General features: G+C 36.0%; 2 protein-coding genes across 5 annotated transcripts; both read left to right on the top strand.

Annotated features, from left to right (window-relative positions):
- The first annotated feature begins 3039 nt into the window (after positions 1-3039).
- LOC143575540 (UPF0481 protein At3g47200-like) lies at positions 3040-14973 on the top strand. 4 transcript variants are annotated; one of them, XM_077059890.1, is made up of 3 exons: positions 3040-3162; positions 5989-6120; positions 13607-14973. In XM_077059890.1, exons 2-3 carry the CDS (start codon positions 6006-6008, stop codon positions 14929-14931), a joined length of 1440 nt encoding a protein of 479 aa, XP_076916005.1. In that variant the 5' UTR covers positions 3040-3162; positions 5989-6005; the 3' UTR covers positions 14932-14973. The 4 variants fall into 4 exon arrangements, with proteins under 4 accessions (XP_076916005.1, XP_076916003.1, XP_076916004.1 ...); XM_077059888.1 differs by having other exon boundaries at positions 13583-14973; XM_077059889.1 differs by having other exon boundaries at positions 3040-3167.
- A 3936-nt stretch (positions 14974-18909) lies between these two features.
- LOC143575536 (UPF0481 protein At3g47200-like) lies at positions 18910-23300 on the top strand. Its single transcript, XM_077059884.1, has 2 exons — positions 18910-19177; positions 21969-23300. Exons 1-2 carry the CDS (start codon positions 19106-19108, stop codon positions 23298-23300), a joined length of 1404 nt encoding a protein of 467 aa, XP_076915999.1. The 5' UTR covers positions 18910-19105.
- Positions 23301-23945: the final 645 nt, after the last annotated feature.

Genomic DNA, 23945 nt, shown 5'->3' with positions numbered 1-23945 from the left:
GGAGTATTTATAGCCGAAGGTAGGTTTCCAAGAAGGTACAGCCGGCTGAATAGTATTCCTGTTCTGCCAACTGTGGGCTACGCACATGCCATGCTGGTGGTTGGTGGGTAGGCAGCGGCTGATAGTGACCAGGCCGGCTGTGTACTATTCCTTTTCCACCAACTGCAGGCTATGCACGTGCTTCGACAAGTTGGTGAGTAGGCAGCGGCTGATAGTGACATTAAGTAATAGAGCATGTTGCTCGTTGTACTGTTGTCAGTGAGCTGTCGCAGCTTTGGTCAGATCTTTTGTCCATACCTCGTCAGGTACAGTACAAAAGATCCTCCAGTAGCGTACGAACTGGCTCATTTGGGCGGGAGTTTTCCCGGCTTTGGGCGGGAATATTCCCGGCTTGCTCATTCCTTCTTCAGGTGACATTACTGAATTATTTAAGAGTTAAGTGCCTTGTGCGTGTAGCCTTGCTGCGCGGGTAGCCTTCCCTGATGGCTAGTATCCGTTGCTGCGGGAACAGGCGGAGTACGTCGACCATTGGGAGGCTTTTCCTGCGGGAACAGCTTGCGTACTGCGCTTAAGGACGTCACGTCTCTGAGCATGGTGGGTCCTGCGGATCCAGTTGGTTTCTGCGCAGACGTCTCTCTTCAAGGTGAGTCTTGCGAGTTTAGCCTTTGCGCAAACGTCCCTGTTGAAGGTGAGTCTTGCGGGTTCAACTGCGCAGACGTCCCTCTTTGAGGTGAGTCTTGCGGGTCCAACTGGGCTCTGCTGGACCTACCTCTTCAGTGCCTAATTGGAGTTTGCGTTTGGATAAACACAATTTCAACTTTTCAGATTAATAAAATAAAATATATGAATATGTTTTAAAACTTTTATATTTAACAAGATAACGTTTATAATTCGACCACATGTCGGTGTTGGTTCTTATCACTATTTATAAAATACGATACATATTATTCATTTCAACTTAACATATGATTCTAAGTTATATGACTATCTTCATTCGTTTTATCAATCACACAATTGCACTTCAATATTGGAGTATTTCATCTAGGGATGGGAAAATAGTCCGAGCCCGACTGGTATATCCGAAACCCGATGGGTATATGTCGGGTATGAGATTAGGATTTAAAAATTTTCGTGATTGGGATTAGATGATACCTGGCCCGATTACCCGAAAATGAATACCCGCTTACCCGAACCTTTTACCCGAATCACATACCCGAAAAATCCTTTGTATTTTATAGATTGTGAAGTATATATACAAAAAAATATATATGAAAATTATAATGTTATTATTTATTTATTCAAACATTTATATATGAGTGTAATATATTAATTTGTGTAATGGTTGTAAGAATAAAAGGTGTAAAATATTATAATAATTATAACAATGCTTAGATAAGTGTTCTAACAAATCAGCCTGCAAAATTAGATAGGAGAGATTAAGAAAAGTCATAGTATAAACTATTAACCTAAAGGTGGCCCCCATTTACGTACGAATGGGTCAATGGGTTTGTTTTTTAGATAAAACGGGTTGGATAGCTTAAAATTGATCAAACTCTATTCACACAATCCCCAAATTCATTGTTGTTCAAAGATTTATCTTAATACTTTTATAAATGTCTGTTTTGTGATAACCATTAACTCGGCCTGACCCAACCCATTTTAGCTCACTTATAACTCTTCAAGCAAGTGTGTTTTTCACTACCCACAAACTTTTATCATTGAAGCTTCAAGGACTACTCAACACTGGGCACGAAGAACGAGCTATTGTTCGACCCTAGCTCTTGTTTTTCACTGTTCGTGTCTTCCTTTCCATTAAAGTTACTACCAACGGATGTCATGATTCACAAAAGCAAATTAGATTAGTATTAATTAGACAGAGATTAATGTAAAAACTTAACACAAATGTATGACCCCAAATCTATTAACAACTCCATGCATAGAGATAAATGAAAATAGTGAGATTTAGATTCTACATGAACAAGTAACTTATTCTAGACAGATAATATGTTAAAAGATCAATGATGAAACATACTTATCATTCAACCAAGCCTTCAGGCTTCAACTACAGAGCAAAAACTGCAATTTAAAATGCAACACATAGCAGAAAGTTGCTAGCATATGAGTTACAAAATCCTCCACAGTACATAGAAATCAGCTTGTTTCTTGAAGATCATACTATAAAAAGGATAATCGGAGAGCGTGTTGTGATTGCCGGAGACGATGAACGAGTTTTTTGTTTTGAGCCCTTATTCCGATTTCGAGTTTTGGTTATTATATTATAACTATTAATATGTTTTAAGTGAAGACTTTTAATATGTCAAACCCGTAGATTCATTCATCCCGAGAATACCCTTGAACCTTAATTTGAACTTAGAATTTCAATTTTGCTGCATAATTTTCTCCAAATTAGCGGCACAAATCAGTGAGAACTAATCTGTTTCTCCAATTATTCTTGGAGCAGATATGTATGGATCTAGATTGTAAGAACTTCATCCCTGTATATGGTGAGACAAAATGTGTATTTGTAATCATAGCACATCTACTTAACTTTGTTATTTTTTAAACACACGTATATTTAACTTAACCACTGTTTCTTATTAATAAGATGGCATGCATAGGAATATAGTAGAGGTAAATAAGAACAGGAGTCTCCTGCTGTTTGTAAGCATCTTCAAAAGAGATTACGAGCATTTTACAATGACAGATATAGTTATTTTCTTGAATAAGAGAACACTACTAGACCTCCGAATACGTCCAAATAAACTTTCCATGGAACACGCCCAACAAGCCAAACTCTAAAGCCAGTGTGGCCCCGGTTAAAACAACGGTTAGAGTAGGGCAACGAAACTCTCCAAATTTGAAGAGTGTGGTAACCTAAATACAAGAAAGTCGTGTTATAAAAACAAAAAAAAAAGTAACAAAAAAAAAACTAGTATTTCAAAATATCTCCTCGCGGTTATTAAAAAGTCAGGATGCCGGCCCACAAAATGGTAATGAATTATTGCAAAAACAAAAATGTGAGCCACATAACGCAATAGGCTCAATTATTATTAACGATTAATACCTTTTGACTCATCATTCAAGAAGTCACCTGCTCTACATTCCCTCTTCAACATTAAGCTGATCAGCTCTACATTCCCTCTCTCACGACTCGATTTTAAGGTCTGGTAAGTTCATGTAAATCGTAATCTAACTTAATTAAGTTTCAGTTTTCTAAAGCCTAAATATGATTGCAGTTATTAAGATCATATAGTTGTTAGTTGATACTATTATATTAATTACAATTCCTTGCATTTGTGATTTAGTCAATTTTCTTATTTTTATTGTTTTTTCTAGTTTGTTATTGTTATAAATTGGATGTGACTCAACGGTAGAGCACTCACTTTATGGTAGTGGTTCAAACCTCACTATCACCAATTTATATGGAAGATATGAGGGATGACCTGGCTTGCCAGGGTTCGAAACCTGATCTCACCTGTTTTATCGGCTCCTCCATGTCGTGTCATTTGACGGGCGTGAGGGTCTGGTTGAAATCCAACAAGAAAGAAAAATAAATGAAGGCACTAAGCTTAGCAAGGTAATTGCAAGAAAGCAGTGAGTTCTTATTTTTTATCCATATTAAAAAGTAAGTTTGGTAAGTTCAAGAAAACCTATTGAGCAAGTAGGTCGGCTAGAAGAAGGAACCGAGTTCACAAGATTGTTTTCAGATAAATAGGTAATCAAGATTTCTTTTCAAGCTTGATGAATAGAAAAAAAAGTAAGTAGGAAGGTAAATGAGAACTCGTTTCTTGAAGAAGGTAGTTAAGAACAAGTTTCTTGAAGTAAGAAAGTAATTCAAGAATTTGTTTCTTGAAGGAAGGTAGAAGGTAATCAAGAACTCGTTTCTTGAAAGAAGGTAAAAGATAGTCAAGAGCCAAATCTTGACGAATGAAGATAGTCTAGGGCCAGATCTTAAAGAAGAAAGATAGTCAAGAGCCAAATCTTAAATATAGAAGGAGTCTGGTCCTCTGATCCGAAGAAAGAGTAAGATACCCAATTCGGGTTATACTAAGAAAGAATTTGCAAGAGTTCAAGCAACAACAAGTAACTCGTCTTCGAGTTAAGTAAGAAAGCAAGATCATTAGCAAGAAAAGAAAGGACGAAACAGGAAACCGCAAGAGCAAGAAAGTTTAGCAAGAATTCTAGTAAAAGAAAGAAAGAAGCATCTCAACAAGAAAAAAATGAAATCTAAGCAAGAGGGGAAGAAAGAATGATAAGAGCAAGCAAGAAAGAAAGAGAACGAATCGGTTTCAAGATTTAGTGGGAATATTGAAATTTAAGCTTGAAACAATTTATCGAGAAAGTTGATTGGGCTTAAGTGAAGGCACTTTAGTAAAAAATATATGAATTATTTAGTGGGTCAAGTTATTCTATAAAGGGGGATAAAAATGAGAAGGATGAGAAACCATAATTAATTGACATTTGTCAGGTAGGGACCAAAAGAAAACGGGTATATAAGTAATATTACACATTTTCTCTCTCCACATCCAAGTCACATGTTAATTCTTTCATCATTTTTAAACGTCTAAAACTTTTTCATATGATATTTTATTTAAATAAAATTCACCATAATTACATGCGTTTTTTACCTTTAATATGAGTATAATTTTGTTATATAAGAATAAAAATTAATTTACGTCATTGTGTCTTTTTACTTACCATTGTGTCTTTTTTCGTCATTGTGGTTTTCTGTTTATTATTGTGTTTTTTCGCCATTGTGTCTTTAAACTGATCATTGTGTTTTTTTTAAATACTAATAACACCGTTGTGTAATAATAATATATAATGAAAAATACCAACAAATTATCTAATACATAAAGCACAATGATGAATGTATAATCCACAATAACATGAAATGTAAAACACAATAATGAATACATATAATATAACAGCACAATGGCCTGATACGTAAGACATAATGGTAAATACATATAACACAATGACCTTAAACGTAAGACACAATGGTAAATACATATAGCACAATGACGTTAAACGTATGACACAATGGTAAATACTTATAACACAATGACCTTAAGCGTAAGACACAATGGTAAATACATATAACACAATGACCTTAAACGTAAGACACAATGGTAAATACATATAACACAATGACCTTAAACGTAAGACACAATGGTAAATACATATAACACAATAACCTTAAACGTAAGACACAATGGTAAATACATATTACACAATGGCTTGAACGTAATACACAATCAACATAAAGCAAATGTTGAGCACAAAGACACAGTGACAAACGAAAAACACAATGACGTAATCTTTGTTTTAATTTTTATCTTTAATATGAGTATCAATTGAAAAATACAATGACCAAAATATATAACACAATGCATAGAAAAACCCAATTATAAAACACAATGGACAACCAAATAACACAATACAAAAAAACCCACCAACTTTTTTTTATATTTTTATATAACAATATGATATTCATAATAAAGATAAAAAAACACTCGTTATTATGGTAAAAAAAATTTCAAAAAAAAACGTCGTATGAAAAAGTTATAGACGTTTTAAAATGATGGAGGAATTGACATGTGCCTTGCATGTGAAGAGAGAGAGTCATCATAAGTGGGTTATTATCTTCATGCCCTTTTAATCAATTTTTATTTTCAAATTAATCGTCACCATCCAAATCTAAGTTCAATGGATTAGATTTCTTCCCACACTTTTCATTTTTGTTGTCCTTTGTATTTTAACTTTACCCTTATTTAGTTTACTAGAATAAGTGTGTTGTTTTCAAGGTGTTAATTTAGTATAGATAGAGAGTTAGGGTTTATGTATCTGAAAGTGTCGAGAATTATATTAAATAAGAAAGATTCGATCTTGGTTGAGATCAAATTTTGTGTTTGTGTTCTTGGACTTGATTTCCAACATTAGTTATATCCAATAATACTCATATTCTGGTATAATTGGTGTTCGCAGAGGAAAGGACATTGACTATGGAGTTTGGAAAAGTAGAATTGATTAAAGACACCCTCCAAGGTCTTCTTCATTGTGTAGAAAATAAAGACATCAATACGAACCGGTTGCCACAATCAATTTGCATAACACCAGGTAAACGGTTAACTGGTTTTCTCATTTTTAATATGGTGAAAGAAGCGGTAGCTTATAAGCTTCTTTTATTCATTAGAGTTGATGATTGTAACGTATGGTTGTAGATTTGTTGAGGTTAGCTAATTGTTAATTGACTTGGTCAGAAAATGAATAGATTCAAGAAAAATATAAGTTAGGGTTGTGGGATCGCACGATGAAATTGATGAATTGAATATGACTAATGACTCATATTTATTGGTGTCAAAATATTATAAATCATGCAACTCAAACATGATCAATGTAACTTGTTTACCTTGTTGGCCAACAAACAATCAGAACGAACAAACTAACACAAGATATTGGAGTGATAATCCTTGACTCTTTTCATATAATCAAACGAACTTCACAAACTTAACAAACTTACAAGGAAAAGATCATCCTCTTGACACAAAATAAACAATAATCTAGACCCCTATTTATAGTTTTACTAAACTAGCTTTTCTAGTCAATTACCTAACTTCTTTTTCAAGACGAAACCATTCCTATAATAAAATAAACTCTCAACTTTATTAATAGTTGAAAATTAACATTCATGCACCCCCTTAATCTCAACCTATGTAGTTAATAGCGATGGGATAGCTGTGGAATAGCAGTGGGATAGCGGTTAACGGAACTTTGCAAAATAGTGGTGCCAATAGCGGTCGAGAAGAGCGGAACCACTATTAGCGACGCCATTGGCCACTATTTGACCGATTTTTATTCCTAGATAGCGGTCGTAGCATTGATTTTCAAGGTTAGAATAGTTTGACTAAATTTTAAAAAAAAATCCTCAATCGCCCAAACTTCAAATTTGATCTACTATTTATTTATAACCGGTTTTTTTTATCAAAGCCCTAGAAAAATCACGTTCTCGCTCTTTCGTCTACTAACGATTCCTAGGTTGATGTGAACTCGGAGGCAGATTTCATTGCTTATGATTCAATCATGTTTCAGTTACTGATACTTTTGTGTTTTTCTTTTGATATTACTATATATATATATATATGTATATTGCATGATATTAAAATTATCGCTTTCTGACCGCTATCTCACCGCGATAACCTGTATCTCAAATAGCTGCATAGCTCTCAACTCTTCAGTTTTAATCATTGTTTCGTCTTTAACCTTTCTTTTTAGTGTCCTGCTATCCGATTTTTTACCACAATAACTGCATAGCTCTCAACTCTTCAGTTTTAATCATTGTTTCGTCTTTAACCTTTCTTTTTAGTGTCTTGTAACAAACCTAGTTAACAAGTTCTTCACGTTCATCGTTCAAACCATCCACATTGATCTCACATACCACTTCATTCTGTACGTTCTTCTTTCTCACTTTTCTTTCCTTTCTTTGCACATCAAAACTTGCAGATGGGTTATTCTTTGTTTCTTTATCTGACCTTGTTAGGCTTTTCATTCTGACAACTCTTCTAAACCTTTTATTAAGTTTTGACTTTTGAACAACAAATGCTCGATTGTTGACTTTCACATACGATTCTAAATCTGTAAACCTGTTAGTTGCATCATTCCTTTCCTTTAGCGTCATATCCTTTCTCTCATCATCATGATCGGTAGAAGATTTCTTGTTTCGTTTCCGCTTACTTATCTTAATAGTTTTCTTATCTTCAAGGTTGTTTGAGTCATAAAAACAAACCTGAAAGTTCCGAAGAAATTCTTACTTTTCTTTCATTCAATATTTCTTTTTCACAGTCTAAAACAACTTACAAAGCTTTTTCCTATCTCTACAGCTTCATGAGCTTCTTTCTTATTTGTTTGTTCTTCTTGAACAATCACACCTATTTTTTCTTTCACCGCGATCACATCCAATCTTTCTTTCTCAGTGGCTTCTTGAGCTTCTTTTTCATCTTCAACCTTTTGTACATAATCAATTCCAAGAAATCAAATCTTCAGTGCACGCCATACTTCCTTAGCATTCATGAGTATGCCGACTTGTACCAAGTTGTCTTTCGGTAGGGTTTGACATATGTACCCCAATGTCGTGTACATCTTCCTTTCATTTACAGCTACACCGACTGTAGGTTCAATAACATTCAAAAAGCCATATTCTTTCATAAATCCCTCTATCTTGGTCAACCATACTTTGTAGTTCGATTTCGTCAATACTAGAAGTCCCCCAATCTCTATCGTGTCTTTCCTTTCTTTACTTGTTTGCTCTTTCAATTGGAATTGATTCTCGATCTCGAAACCTATCTCAAATAATAATACGAAACTTTACAAGCCGTAGCTCTCATACCAATTGTTGGGCTAGGCATATATCGAACAAACTAGCACGAGATATTGGGGTGACAACCCTCGACTCTTTTTATATAATCAAACGAACTTCACAAACTTAACAAACTTACAAGAAGAAGAGACTCCACTTGACACAAAATAAACAATAATAGTCTTACTAAACATGCTCTCTAAGCCGATTACTTAACTTTTTTTCAAGCCGAAACCTTTCCTAAACCTATTATAATAAAATAAACCCTCAACTTTATTAATACTTCAAGATTAACCTTCATACCTAAATAGGTTAATGGGTTGTAATAAAGTTGTAAATGTGTTAAAATGGGTGATTGGTTTAAATTAACAATTTTATATTCTTTTATTATCTAAACTTAAAAGGATTAACCTATTTTATTTAAGGACAACTAGAATACAACTGATTTATTAATCTATCAGTTGGTGAGTTGCCAAAATAACGTTGTCACTTATTAATAGACGCCAACTATCATGCCGATAATTATGTTGATAATTATGGTTTTGTAATTTGTATTTACTGTATGATTTATCTCCTAAAATAGGAGATCTCATTGTAACTATATATAGGGATAATTGTTAATGAAAGAGGCAAGGATTTATCCTATTCTACATGGTATCACCCTAAAATGATCCTCCTATCTTCCCTCTCGAAACCCTACTGCCGCTTCATCCCCTCCAGCCGCCACTCTCTCATTCGATCTTCTCACCTACCTCCAATGGCAGATCATAAGTTGCACTCCGTTGTAACTGTGTCCAACATTCGAACCTTCGTCCCTATCACGTTGGACAACGAAGCCGCTGACTATAATACATGGGCTGAACTGTTTCAGATCCACTGTACGACATACCTTGTCGCCGACCACCTTCAGCCCCGTGTCGAACCAGTCGCCACCTCCTCTACCGACAAGGACAAACAACTAGCCTCCTCCCATCCCGAATCTTGGGAACGTCTGGATGTCATAGTCCTCCAATGGATCTATGACACAATATCCACCTACCTCCTCAAAACCATCATCAGGAAGCGCACCACCGCTTACGATGCTTGGAAGGCTATCGAAAATCTCTTCAAGACAACAAAGCCACCCGAGCCCTTCTTCTCAAACAAAAGTTTGCCAACACCCGTCTTGAAAATTTTTCATCCATGCATGAATATTGTCAAGAACTCAAAGTCTTGGCCGATCAATTGAACAACGTCGACGCCGCAGTTGATGAAAGAGATCTCGTTTTACAAACAATAAACGGCCTCACCGACCAATACGAAACTGTTGGCATCGTTCTTCAAAACACCAAACCCTTACCTTCGTTTTTTGAAGTCCGGTCCCAACTATGCATGAATGAAACCACCAAATCCAATCAAGCTAATCACTCCGCGCAACAAGCAGCCACCGCCCTCCTTGTTCACAGTCAACCTCGCTCCCCTTCGACCACTCCCAACACCACGGCATCCCAACCCACAGCAGAAAATACCCGCGGCCGTGGCCGTTCCCGTGGTCGCGGTAGAGGTCGTCCAGTTCTTCTCACAAAACCGGTCCAGGGGGTCCAACCATAATTACCCAGCCCAATCCCAACACCCATATATCATATTTCCAAACAACACAGTGGGCCGCTCTCCTAAACAACTCCTACAAACCCACAACCCACTAACACCCCCCATGCCCTTACCCGTCCACCCCTCGGCCCAATAGTTCACAAGGTATTCTGGCCCCCGACCCGCACAGGCCCACATGGCCACCTACAGCCCGACGCCGACGAATATCACACAGGCTCTCTACACTCTCTCCATGAGTCAGCCATCCGATCCGGTTGGTTACATGGACACGGGCGCCTCGGGTCACATGGAGCAACCAGGTATGAACTTCCCGTCTAATTTTAATACCCACACTAATAAGCAAATTGTCGTTGGCAACGGATCAACCATTCCCATTATTGGACAAGGCAATAAAATTCTACCACCACCTTTCCTGCCTCTAAAATTAAACAGCGTTCTTTATGCTCCAAACCTCATCAAAAACCTCATCTCTGTCCGTCGCCTAACGACTGACAATTTACTATCTATTGAATTTGACCCGTTTGGTTTTTCTTGTGAAGGATCTCAAGAACAAGGAACCTATCCTTCGATGCAATAGCTCGGGCTATCTCTACCCTCTAACCACCAACTTCATCAAGCCTCCTTCCAAACCCACCGCTTTAGCTGCTGTTACTCAAGACCGTTGGCATCAACACCTTGGGCACCTGGGCAATCCTTTATTGCATTCATTAAAGTCTAGTTCTTTCATTGATTTTAGTAAACCAAACAATACACTTTGTCAGGCTTGTGTTTTTGGCAAGAGTGTTAAACTTCCTTTTTATGATTCTACAAATAAAACGCATTTACCTTTTGACATTATTCACAGTGATTTGTGGACTTCACCGGTCTTAAGTACCGGCGGTCACCGCTATTATATATTGTTTATTGTTATGATTTAACGGATTTTTTTATGGATCTATCCCCTAACCAATAAATCTCAAGTTTACTCGACCTTTACCAATTTCTATAATCTCATACACACCCAGTTTGAACGTCAAATAAAGCAATTCCAATGTGACAATGGCACCGAATACACCAACAATAATTTTAAACAATTTTGTCAAACCAATGGAATGAAATTTCGTTTTTCTTGCCCTCACACCTCCTCACAAAATGGCAAGGCCGAGAGAAAAATCCGAACCATCAATAACATGATCCGTACCCTCTTATCTTAAGCCTCTTTACCTCCTTCCTTTTGGCATCATGCCCTCGAAACCGCCACCTACCTCCTCAATATTCTATCTAAGAAAACCCACAAATTCCTATCCCCCACAACCCTTCTATATAATGTCCTCCAATCTACACACATCTTCGTGTATACGGATGCCTTTGCTATCCGATCACCCCCTCCACCACAATAAATAAACTCACAAACCGATCAAAACCTTGTGTATTTCTTGGCTATCCATCAAACCATCGCGGATATAAATGCTTTGACATCGCAAATAAATAAATCATTATATCCTGCCATGTCCAGTTTGAAGAATCCATATATCCCTTCTCCATCCAACACTCCAATATAACTCCTAACTACACCTTTCTAAATCCACCCTTTAACCCACTGTTAAGGGCTCATGTTCAGTCACCTACCTCCTCCAGCCCACAAACGACTCCTAACGGCCCATCTACCACCCCGTTAGCCTAGACCATCTCTACACCCAATTCCCCTTCCACGGCCCATCTCTCGAATCCAATCCCGCCGGACCAATCTGCAGACCCCCCACCACAGACCCACCCCACTACACAGTCCTCTCCCCCCACCCTCCCCACTCGATTCAACCACAACCAACCCGTTCATTGCGCACTAGAGGTATGGACGGCATTACCAAACCCAAACAACTCTTCAACCTCAATACTTCCTCCATAGTCCCAATCCCGAAAACTCCCCACCTTGCCTTGTCCACACCCGAATGGTATGATGCTATGCAAAACGAATTTAGTGCACTTATTAAAAATGACACATGGAAATAGTACCACGTCGCTCTAATATGAATATTATTCGTTGCATGTGGCTTTTTAAGCACAAATTTCGTTATGAAGGCTCCTTAGAACGATACAAAGCAAGGTTGGTTTGTGATGGTCGTAGTCAACAGGTCGGGGTTGACTGTGGTGACAAATTTAGTCCGGTGGTAAAACCGACAACTATACGGACGTTTCTCACTCTGGCCCTCTCAAAATCATGGGTGATTCACCAACTGGATGTTACAAATGCTTTCTTGCATGGCCACTTGCGGGAAACCGTGTATGTGCACCAACCCATGGGATTTCGACACCGGGACTACCCGGATCGTATCTGTCGACTCAAGAAGTCCCTATACGGTCTCAAACAGGCACCCAGAGCCTGGTACCAACGTTTCACCGATTTTGTCCTTCAGCATGGTTTTACCCAGTGCAAATCGGACAACTCATTATTCATTTATAAGCACGGTAATGATGTTGCTTATCTTCTCATCTATGTAGACGACATCATCCTCACTGCCTTCTCGGATCAACTCCGACAACGGCTCATGACTATCCTTGCTGGTGAGTTTGCTATGAAGGATTTGGGACCCTTATCTTATTTTTTGGGGATCTCGGTAACAAGGACGGGTAACACACTATTTCTGTCACAACATGCGTATGCCAAAGACATCATTCATCGTGTCGGTATGTATTCATGCAAACCAGCCGTGACCCCGGTCGACATTCAGAGTAAATTGGGCGGTGAATCGGATTCATTATTTGATGACCCATCCACCTATCGGAGCCTTGCGGGTGCGTTACAGTACCTAACCTTCACGAGATCCGACATAACATACGCCATGCAACAAATATGCATGCACATGCACTCGCCTTGCATGACACACTGGAACGCTCTTAAGCGGATCAGGTATTTACAGGGCACTGCCGACTATGGTCTTCACCTACGCTCTCCCCCAACTCTATCCATTCGGGCGTACACGGATGCCGATTGGGCAGGCTGCCCCGACACTCGTCGCTCTACATCCGGGTACTGTGTCTACTTAGGCGACAACCTGATATCATGGTCCTCAAAGAGACAGTCCACTATTTCTCGATCTAGTGCCGAGGCCGAATACCGTGGAGTTGCGAACGTGGTTGCCGAAATATGTTGGCTACGAAACCTACTCTTGGAACTGCATCATCCGCTAACCAAAGCTTCCTTGGTATACTGTGAAAATGTAAGTGCAATTTACCTATCGGGCAACCCAGATCAACATCAACGAACCAAACACATCGAGCTTGACCTTCACTTTGTTCGGGAGCACGTTCAAAAGGGTCTGGTTCGAATACTTCATATGCCATCCCGCTTCCAGATTGCCGACATATTCACAAAAGGACTTCCTCGGGTTCTATTCAATGACTTTAGATCCGGTCTAAGCATATGTTTGCCTCCCGCTTCGACTGCGGGGGTGTAATAGACGCCAACTATCATGTCGATAATTATGTTGATAATTATGGTTTTGTAATTTGTATTTACTGTATGATTTATCTCCTAAAATAGGAGGTCTCATTGTAACTATATATAGGGATAATTGTTAATGAAAGAGGCAAGGATTTATCCTATTCTACACTTATTTAAAGATCATGTTGATCTTGAAAATAACATTTACCCTGTAGTCTTGGTCCAATACGTAATTGCAGAGGAAACAGGTGATTTGGAGCTTAGAAACACAGATATCACCCAAAAGAGCGTCCAAAGTCTTCTTTATCGTGTGGAAAATGAAGACATGCATACGAACCAATTCTCACCATTTATTTGCATGATACCTAGTGGCATGCGAGAACTAAGCCCAAGTTCTTTCATCCCACGGGTGGTCTCTATCGGACCTCTGCACAAAGAAGACAAGAATGTGCAAGAATTTGAAAGACATAAAGTGAGTTACCTGGCTATACTATTGAGTCGTTTTAGGGTATCAAAAGAGAAAATATTGGAATCATGCATGCATAAGCTGTATGCTTCAATGGAACGAATCAAGACATGCTATGTTTGGACAAAGACATATAGTGATGTTGAAATTGCCGAAATGATGGTTATGGATGCTTGTTTCATACTTGAATTTATTATTCACCAATACCAGACATGTGAAGAACAATATCAGGAACACTTGTGGCACGCCACACGTGTAAAACATGACTTGATATTATTTGAAAACCAGATCCCTTTCTTTATTCTTAATGAAATATTTGAGTGTACAGTATTGAAATTTATACCAAACACCTCTCTTATTGAACTTCTCCACCCGCTTTTATCTTACCTCAACCTCTTTGAAGCACAAATAGATACCAACCATATTTCCATCGATACTACGCATCATATTCTTGGCCTTTTTCGTGAATGTTACAAGCCTAAAGATAATATTTTTCCAACATCCAACAATAGCATAAGAATCTCTTCGGTTGTAGATCTAGACATGGCAGGGGTCAGCTTCAAACCTAACGAAAATCCAATATGGTCGATGCGGATGGAAGTGGAATTTCGTAAGTTGATTCCATATTTTCTTCGGTGGTGGAGTAGGCCCACGCTTAGAATGCCTATATTAATGGTTCATGATCAAACTGAGTTAATTCTAAGGAATCTCATTACTTATGAGCAGATATGTCAAACCCATAATGATATAATTACATCTTATGTTATCGCCATTGATAAACTAGTAGATACCAAAGAAGATGTTGCCAAGTTGGTAGACTCGGGAGTTCTCGTCAACATTATGGGTTCAAACGAAGAAGCTACTAATATGATCAACAACATATGCAAAGACCTTTCATGGAAAGATTTTTATTACCAAAAAGAGTGGGAAACATTAAATACGTATTGCAATGGTTGCTGGTCAAAACATATGGTCAAGTTGAGGAGGACTTACTTAAGTAGTCCATGGAAAATGATTGCTCTACTTGCTGGAATCGTCCTATTTATTCTAACTATGGTTCAGACCTTCTTTGCCATTAGGCCCGTTGGAAGCAATTAACGTCTAGATTTATAGCGTAAGTTTTTCTCTACTTTTGTGGTTCACTTTATATTAGATATGTCTACGAGTATGATTTTGCAATAGTGATTAAAATAAGACAAAATTACAGAAACATTCTATCGTTTATATAAAATTGCAGTTTCAGTTATCATTTATCTTTAAAAATCAAGCTCAACATCCATTATGTTTGCTCTTCATCTTTTTAAGAAATTACATCTTTTACACTAAATTGCCATTAAAAACATCAAGCAGTTATTTATATTATTTTGTTTATTTTATCTTTCTTTTTCATTTTTTTTAAATTCTCTTCATTACTTTTAATTTTAAACTGTTCTATAAGTAATTAATTAGTTAACCAATTTTGTTATATAAAAATATAATTTTCAATATGAAATTTTTTTTTCTTGTATATTTACTTTTCTTGTTTCTTTTTTATTCAAAAAAATCAAAATAACTTAAAACACTTATTTTATTTAGGGGTTTGCACAAGCCGAGAAAATAAATCACTAAACTCTAGAATTACAAAAACTCTTATAAGAGGTTTTTTTTAAGGGAAAAATCTTTAATCTTTGTTATGTGTGAGACTTGAACCCATGACTTTTCCCTCTAAAACTCAGGTATTTAAAGGTCTGTTTTTAACGATTAACCACCGCCCCATGGTAACTTTTATTAGAGTTAAGCATGTACTAACACATTATTCAGACCCAAATGCACTAATTAATTGCCCTAATTACAGTTGACATACATATAATTGGTTGTTAACTGTTGATAATCGATTATGGAACTATGTGTGTGCAAAAAAAATCTGCTATGACCAAACCCGAATTATCCGAAAATTCAAATAAATGAAAATTCGGATATCCGAACTTTCGGATTCAGATAGTCATTTTAGAAAGTTTTGGAAGCTTTGGACATCCAAATTATTTTTTAAAATTTGTTAAATAATAAATATTAATTATTTTAAAATTTGTTAAATAATAAATATTAATTATTTTTTAGTAGGGTTCAGCATGTCGTACACGAAACCTCTTCAGCTCCTGGGTCCCAAAGCTTCGTTATTAGTAGGATTGGTTTTTCTATTCAAGAGGGGGCTGCGGCGCAGCTTATTGCCCGTTTGCCTGCCACTTTATTGCAAACGTTTTGAAGCCAAATTACTAAATATAAATTTAATGAAAAAAAATTAACAAATCTTTTGTCGGAAAAAAATAATTATAAATTTTAGATAATTTTCAGATATTTCTGATAATTTTCGGTTATTTCGGATAATTTTGAATATTTCGGAAATATGAGTAAGTTTTTTAATTCTTAAATATATTTTTAAAAAGTATTAAATGTTATTTTTTTTTTCTTAAAAGTTTATATATCCAAAATTCTGGATATAGATTTGGATACTGATATCAACAAAAATAAAATTTCTAATATCTAATTTTGACATCCACTAATAATTAAATATGATCTAATCGTGGAACTTAAACTACGTCACCTCTATCCTGGTATTTAAATTGCCATTTCCTTAAAAACTTATGTCCTAGCGCCCAAATCAACATCGGATTCCACCAAGACTAAGGGGTATACCCGCGTGGAGAGGCGCTGGAACCTAAGTTGACACCGTCGGTGAGCAAGGATAAGGAACACCGCACGTCTCTCAATTTCACGTGTGGCATGGTGAGCGGTGTCTCACCCACGCACACCATTCACACTTTTTTAGTGGTTTGAGTTCCAACTACTATTTGCCCTATTTTTTAAATAACAAAATTAATTAATTAAACTATTATATACAACAAAAACCATTTAAACCATTTCAACCAACCATGCATCTCTACCAAACAATTTGTTAAAAAAAATTCACACTCCACAAAAATTTTAATCATGAATATGTCATCTTCATCCTTTATCATTCAGTGACGCGCATACATAGCCTCGATCCAAGAACTGAAAAGCTCGGTTAAATCGAGATCATGAGGTTACACACAACACACTACTCTCGGATTTGGTTCAAGTATTGAACATATATTGACACTACAGCCTCCGACCGACGATGAAGGCTTAATATTATAATTAACGTCTTAATATTTTTTATTTATGTGTTAATTATCTTTAAAACGGTATGTATTTTGAAATCTTTATAATGTTTAAATTTAATTATCAGTATTTATTTATTGATCTTTTAAGTTTTAATTTATTTAAAACATTAAACATAAATTGTATTAAAAAAAAGAGAGAAATGAAGAATGGTGAATATAACATATGTTGAGTGGTGAAGAGATGCTAGGTAGTGCTAATGTGAATAATAGTGCAGAATGACGAATAGGCTTTTCACCTGCATTCACATTTTCTTGTATATTTGGCCTTTTGCTTCTCATGAGTTTTTTTTAGTAATATTTAGGCTTTTAAAAAGAATAACACAACATTTTAATTCCGGCCATTCAAACCTCGCCTATATAGTAGTTTTCTTACTTTAACATACACTGTTAAGTTGTTTTTCTGTACATGTTTAGGTGAATGTTTCATCCCAGTTTGCTTATTTGGTGGGTGGCGCGGGCTTGCTCACCAATGACCATCTCTTTTGTAATGTTAGTAATTTCCTTTTAAAAACTCTTGTAAACAATTGGGACATGTATTTCAGCATTGTGAATGAACGATTTTTATTGATTGTGTATCTAAATTCAGTTAACTATTTAAAATAATATATTTGAAAGACATCTTTTTATCAGAATCAAGAATGAGTTTTGCAAAATTTGGGATTTTTTTTCTTAAAATCTGCCAGATGTTGATCACCAATATTTCCCTTTAGACCACTTGCTGGTTCGAAATCTGACGGTTGACTGTTGTCTGACCTTTTGATCTATGACTCGTCTCTATGTTTATTTGATTTGGTTGGCTCGTCATCTATTCAAATTAAGGCGACACACATGGATGTAAACGAGCTGAATCGAGGTGATCCCATTGGTACAAAGAACCCAAATTTCAGCATGTTCTACTTCTCCCCAACGTCAACCTTATAGTGCATGTAAAGTCATCGTATGGCTACTATTCTTTATACTCGAACCTTACGGTGATCCCAGTATGACAATCTTATTTCTAAATGGTTCTGTTATGGGTTTTTGATAGAGTTTTTAGCACGGTAGTAATTATTTGGTTGTAAACTTACTTAGTGTTACGCTAACAAATTGTTTTTATGTACATGTTTAGGTGAAGGATCGTCTATGGACAAGTAATTTCATCCCAATTTGCATATTTGAATGAGCCCTTACAAGTGGTTATGTATGTGTGTAATATTGCTGTACTTGAATTATGTTTTAATGCTGGTCTTGTACACCCTAACTATTCTCATTGAAATGTTTGCAATTTAGTTTGAAGGCCTTTGTAAACAATTGAGACCTAAATTTATGTGTTATGACTTATGAATGAGTAATTTTTTTGACTGTCTATTTTAAATCAATTAACTATTTAAAAAACGTCTTTGAAATTCGGATTTTACATTGCCACCTTTTGCAATCATCAAAGTAAGGTCTTCACTATAAAAGTTTTATTATTTGAACAAAGTAACAGAAATGTTATATTAATCTTACACTATATGAACACAAATATTCTAAAATAATGGTCCAACAATTAAAGTCTCCCGGGTATGAAAATACTATGCCCACATAATAATCGAATCATATCTCCCACTCCCAGTTCCCCCTTACATATAACTGATCAAGTTAGTATATGTTTAAACTTCTTAGAAGGTTTTTTACATTAATTAGTGAACTTAATAATGTATGTATACTATATTTCTATCTACTGGACTTATATGGAATTTTGATGCAGTACTATACACTAGGATACTGAAAATAATAATAAAAAAAAGTAATATTTTGAAATAAAAATTCACAAAGTAATAAAAATACTGAAACGTATTGGACACTTAAACTTTGTAAAAAATATAAGTTAGCACCTTCTTTTTTTTATTTTTTTTCTTTTTGAAGTCCAAACTCACACACTTAGCATAAATATAAGTGTGGTATACATAAGAAAAGAATATGACATTGCCTTTTTCATAGGTTAACTCATTCTCAAGTAATATTAATCAAATGAAAAGTTATAATTAAGCCACATTTCAATAATCTTATACAAGATTACTTAAATTCTGTCCTTAATTACTCTCATACACACAACAAACATACTCATTATGAAAAACTGGGATTTGGAGCTTGGAGAAGTAGGCATAGCTCAAGACACGGCCCAACGTCTTCTTAACGAGGTAAAATGTCTACGCAACTCAATCTTCACCGTTAAATTCTCAACACAAATTCTTTCAGAAATCATGTAGAATTCATGCATTTTTATTCCAGTCATGCGTACATGAAGTTTGGGTCATTAGTAAGAAAACTTATTTTGAATTTTCTGAAAGAGTTTGGAATTTTATTCTTCATGACCATAAGTTCATTGATGAACAATATTAGGTGCTCTATTGTACGTACTACTTTGTTTTGACAAAACTCGAAACTTACACTTGGATCAATTTTCAAAACTAAGATAATGGTTACGTTATTATTTGATTAATTCCAAAATGGATTCATGAAGCTACTTGAAAAATGCATAAGTTTACATCTTGTAAGATAATGCCATTTTCTTTGCTCTAATTTTAAAGTAAACAAATGCATAGTTCATAGTATGGCATGATTTCTGTTTTAGTCCTTACTTTCTGAAAATTACATTCAAATTCCAATGTGTGGATAGAGTAGAGTAATGACTAAAACCACAACCAGGCCTTACTTCATGAACTGTCCATTTGTTTACGTTTAAATAAAGAGCAAATTAAACGTCATGTCGGGTTTGTCCAAACTATTTGGAGAGTTGTGACACTCTTGGTTCTTGCCATGGATGGTCCATAAAAGAAATTTGTTAAGTAGGTGTGAAACTAAATTTTGCCCTTCCAGTGAAGAACAAGAAAAGGTGAGAGGAAAAAAGTAAGAAAAAAAGAAAGCAAAAGTATTGTTTGATGATTTGGAAGCCCAACATCTTTGAGTTTAATTTTTTGTTGGGCTTACATAACTCAACAGTTTGATATGAGTGTTTTAGACTTTTAGTCTCACAAGTCACAACAGAATTGTTAGTTTCAAAATCCATGTTTCTATAACCAACAACTCAATTTTTTTTCAATTTGAGATATTACAAGGCTTGGAATATAACAAACTTGAGATATGACTCTTGGTTCCTTGATTCTACATTCTAGTAATATCGAGCCTTTACCATTTATCTCCGCATATGACCCATCTCGAAAACGAACATGTCCAGTGATATTTTCACCAATTTCGGTAAAGCGTGTCCGTATGCCAATCATATGGTCACTTGCTCCATTGTCTAAATACCACAGACTCTCATCCGTTGTATATTTACTGGGTTTCAAATCTCCTAATGAGTCTTCTAATCATCTAAGAATCCCATCAAGAGGGGCAGATCCTCTTCTTGTTGAACCGAGTTTAAGTGTTCCTGTGCTAATGTCCAGATTTGTTACCATTGAAACATTAAACCTTGTTCATATCTCTCTGGAATTTCTTTCATTTAATTATAATTGTTACTACTGTTCTTTGATGTGTTTTGTGAAGGATCTTCCTGTCTTTCAGATTGTCTGAAATACCATGGCATCGATCTTGTGATGGATGATATTTCCCTCGTCCACAATTTCAGACGTAGTCCATGGTTCACGTTATCCTCATGACTTGTGCCCAATAGTTTGTCTTTATTAATGTCCTCTAATTTTACCATTTTGAACTTTATTCTTTCTTCATGTGTCTTTAATCTTCCAATAGTTTCGTCAAGCGACATTGTGTCTAGATCAGAATTCAGAATAATGTTCAATGGATGCGTCCATTTGAACGAACCGATCAGGTACAAAATTCGCTAGTTTTCGTATTAAGGTTGGTTCATCAAATTTTGATCCAAGGGTATTCTCCCTAGTGACAAAACAAGTCAACTTTGCGGTGAATGGATCTATTGTATCTTCCTTATTTCATCTCCAACATCTCAAATACTATCTTAAGAGTTTGAAGGCATGCCTTTTGCACTCAATCTACATCGATGTGTGTAGTCTTCAATGTGTCACAAATTCCTCTTTCCGTTTTGCATTTTGCAACTTGCAAGAATCTAGTCTTCCGGTAATGATTGAAACAAGTAGGCGATTGTAGTTTTGTCCTTCTTGGCATCATGTTGACTGTTGAGTATCAGATATCAATTCAATCATTTCCCAAAAACCATTTGCCTCTAAGACTGTTTTTATCCGGATAGCCCAGATGGTAAGCCTGGCAATCATACTCGTGTCATCATTATCGGGTAGGAATGGGCAGTTTCCTTCTCTCTCTTTTTTTCAGGTGCTTCCGGGTATATATCTCTAAACTCAAGAATGGGTCACTGAACACAATCAGTTAGTCTTGACAACGAAGGAGGTAGAATGGCCCGAAGCAGCTAACTTAGCAGGTCAGAGTTTGCCGAGGCAGGTTACTAATGTCCAATTTTTTTATTTAAAATCTCATCGTAATTAAAAAAAGTATATAAGTCAGATGCTTCAACCAAAAGAGGTCAAAGAGAACACCAAATGAAGTAATGGGGAAATCACGAATAATCATGATATGGCTGTTTTGACACGCACCCGTTCTGACATGAAACCGTTGAGCCTAAATAACCTTTATGTAAACGGGCCTATTCTGACCCGACATGCCGCCCAACCCTGCCCAATTAATTAGTTACAACTAACACATGATTCATGATCTTCTTGACAATATCAATGGAGGATAACTAAGTCAATATCTCATGTTATCCTGCAATATTAACTTAATTAACTTTGATTCTTGATATATGTATTAATGTACATACTATAATTTCTAGGATACGTGAAAGTGCAAATACATTAGATTAATTTAGAACATTTTCTGGTTCTTATTCCATGCATTATTGATTCTTGGTTTTTTTTAGAAAAGAAGTCAACGAAAGCCTAATTTCTGATTTTCATTTTGTTATGTTGGATACTGAATATGCTATATTATAATTCATAGGAAATAACATTTACTATGGGAAACGGCGATTTGGAGCTTGGAGACGTCAACATGATTCAAGGAACCTTCCAAAGTCTTCTAGATTGTATAGAAAACGAAGTCAACAACATGAATCCGTCACCATCGATTTACATGGCACCTCACACACTGCGAGAGCTTAGCCCAAGTTCGTTTAAACCTCGGATGGTCTCCATTGGACCTCTCCACAAAGAAGACGACAATTTGCGAGCATTTGAAAAACAGAAAATAATTTATCTAATTAGTCTAATGAGTCGTATAAGTCGATCCCCGCTTGAAGTAACACTGAAATCGTGTGTGGAAAAAGCGTACTCTTCAATGGATGATATCAAGGCATGTTATGTTTGGGAGAAGAACTATGATGATGCAGAAGTTGCCAAAATGATGGTTGTGGATGCGTGTTTCATACTTGAATTCATTTACCGTTATTCAAGTTCTAAGGAATCGTTTTTGGGAAACCGCTCGCTACCCAAAACGGTAATATTTGACTTGGTGTTACTAGAAAACCAGATCCCTTTGTTTTTTCTTAATGAAATATATCAATGTACTATGTTGAAGAATCTTCCTGACCTCACCCTTATTCAATTTATACATCCGGTTTTAAATGATCTCAGCCTCTTCATGGAAGATATAGAAATCGACAAGATTTCCATTGATAACACTCCTCATATTCTTAGCCTTCTACATGAATGTTACAAGCCTCAAATTGGTATTAAATCAGGTTACATAAGCTCAGCATACTATTCGGCTCTAGATCTGGACAGGGCCGGTGTCAAGTTCAAACCTAACCAAAGTCCAAAATGGCCGATAGATATGAACGTGGAGTCACATAGTTCGCCTTGCATTTCATGGTGTTGGAGTAAGCCTACTCTTAGAATGCCAGTATTGCGCATTCATGATTTCACTGAGGTGGTGTTAAGGAATCTCATTGTATACGAGCAGCACACTCACACTCCTAAAGTTATTACATCATATGCCTTTACCATGGATATGCTAGTTAATACTCAAGAGGATGTTGTCATGTTGGTAGACTCGAAAGTCCTTGACAACAATATGGGTTCAAGTGTAGAAGCTGCTAATATGATGAATAGCATATGCAAAGAAGTTACTCAGGAAGAGTTCTTTTACTGTGAAGAGTGGAAAAGATTAGATGAGCATTGCGGTGGTTACTGGCCAAAACATATAGCCAGAATGAGGAAGACTTACTTCAGCAGTCCTTGGAATATCATTGCTCTATTTGCGGGTATCTTCCTATTTGTTTTAACCGTGATTCAAACCATCTTTACCATTAACCCTGCTTCAAGCAACAAGTAGATTTTTGCCTTGTTTTATGACAGTGTCTTTGTGGTTTCATATGTAATTTTTTTGTAAAAGCATGTCACTTAAAATAAGATGAAAAGAAGGTTTCTTGTGACATGAAATTGTAAAACTTATAAAATTGTGGGTTAAATTATCCTACACAGTCTCCCAAATCTAAGAATGGTACAAACACACAAGGGATCGTAAAATATTATACAATGCCGAGCAAAATATAATACAATGCTAAGTAATATAACACAATGTCGAGGCAAAAAAGACATGATGACGATGAAAAATGAAACAATAACAAAAATAAACACATGATAAATAAAAAGACACTCTGATCTTAACAAAAAAAAATTAAAGTCTACAAGCTAGAAATCGAAAGCGAAAACCTCAAATATAATATAGTAGAGTTCGATGAGATGGTTCCAGTGCCGCTAGTTTGAGTTCAATTGGTTTGTTTGATACTCTTCCTACGACTTCCTAGGTTTGAAAGACTATGAATTTGATCCCCAACCACGCGTAAGAAATCTTAAACTAATTCACAAATTCGAAAATTTATAAAATTGTTACATTTTTAGTAACTAATCGTAACAGTTTGGTTAAATTATAAAAAGAAAAGGATATAACTATAAGAAAACTAAGTTGATATAAATA

Source organism: Bidens hawaiensis, unplaced genomic scaffold (assembly GCF_021521415.1).
Source record: "Bidens hawaiensis isolate Kalapana, Puna unplaced genomic scaffold, B.hawaiensis_p1.1 tig00027531_1, whole genome shotgun sequence".
NCBI lineage: Eukaryota > Viridiplantae > Streptophyta > Magnoliopsida > Asterales > Asteraceae > Bidens > Bidens hawaiensis.
Note: the sequence above shows the minus strand (reverse complement) of the source record. Positions and strands in the feature narration are given on the sequence as shown.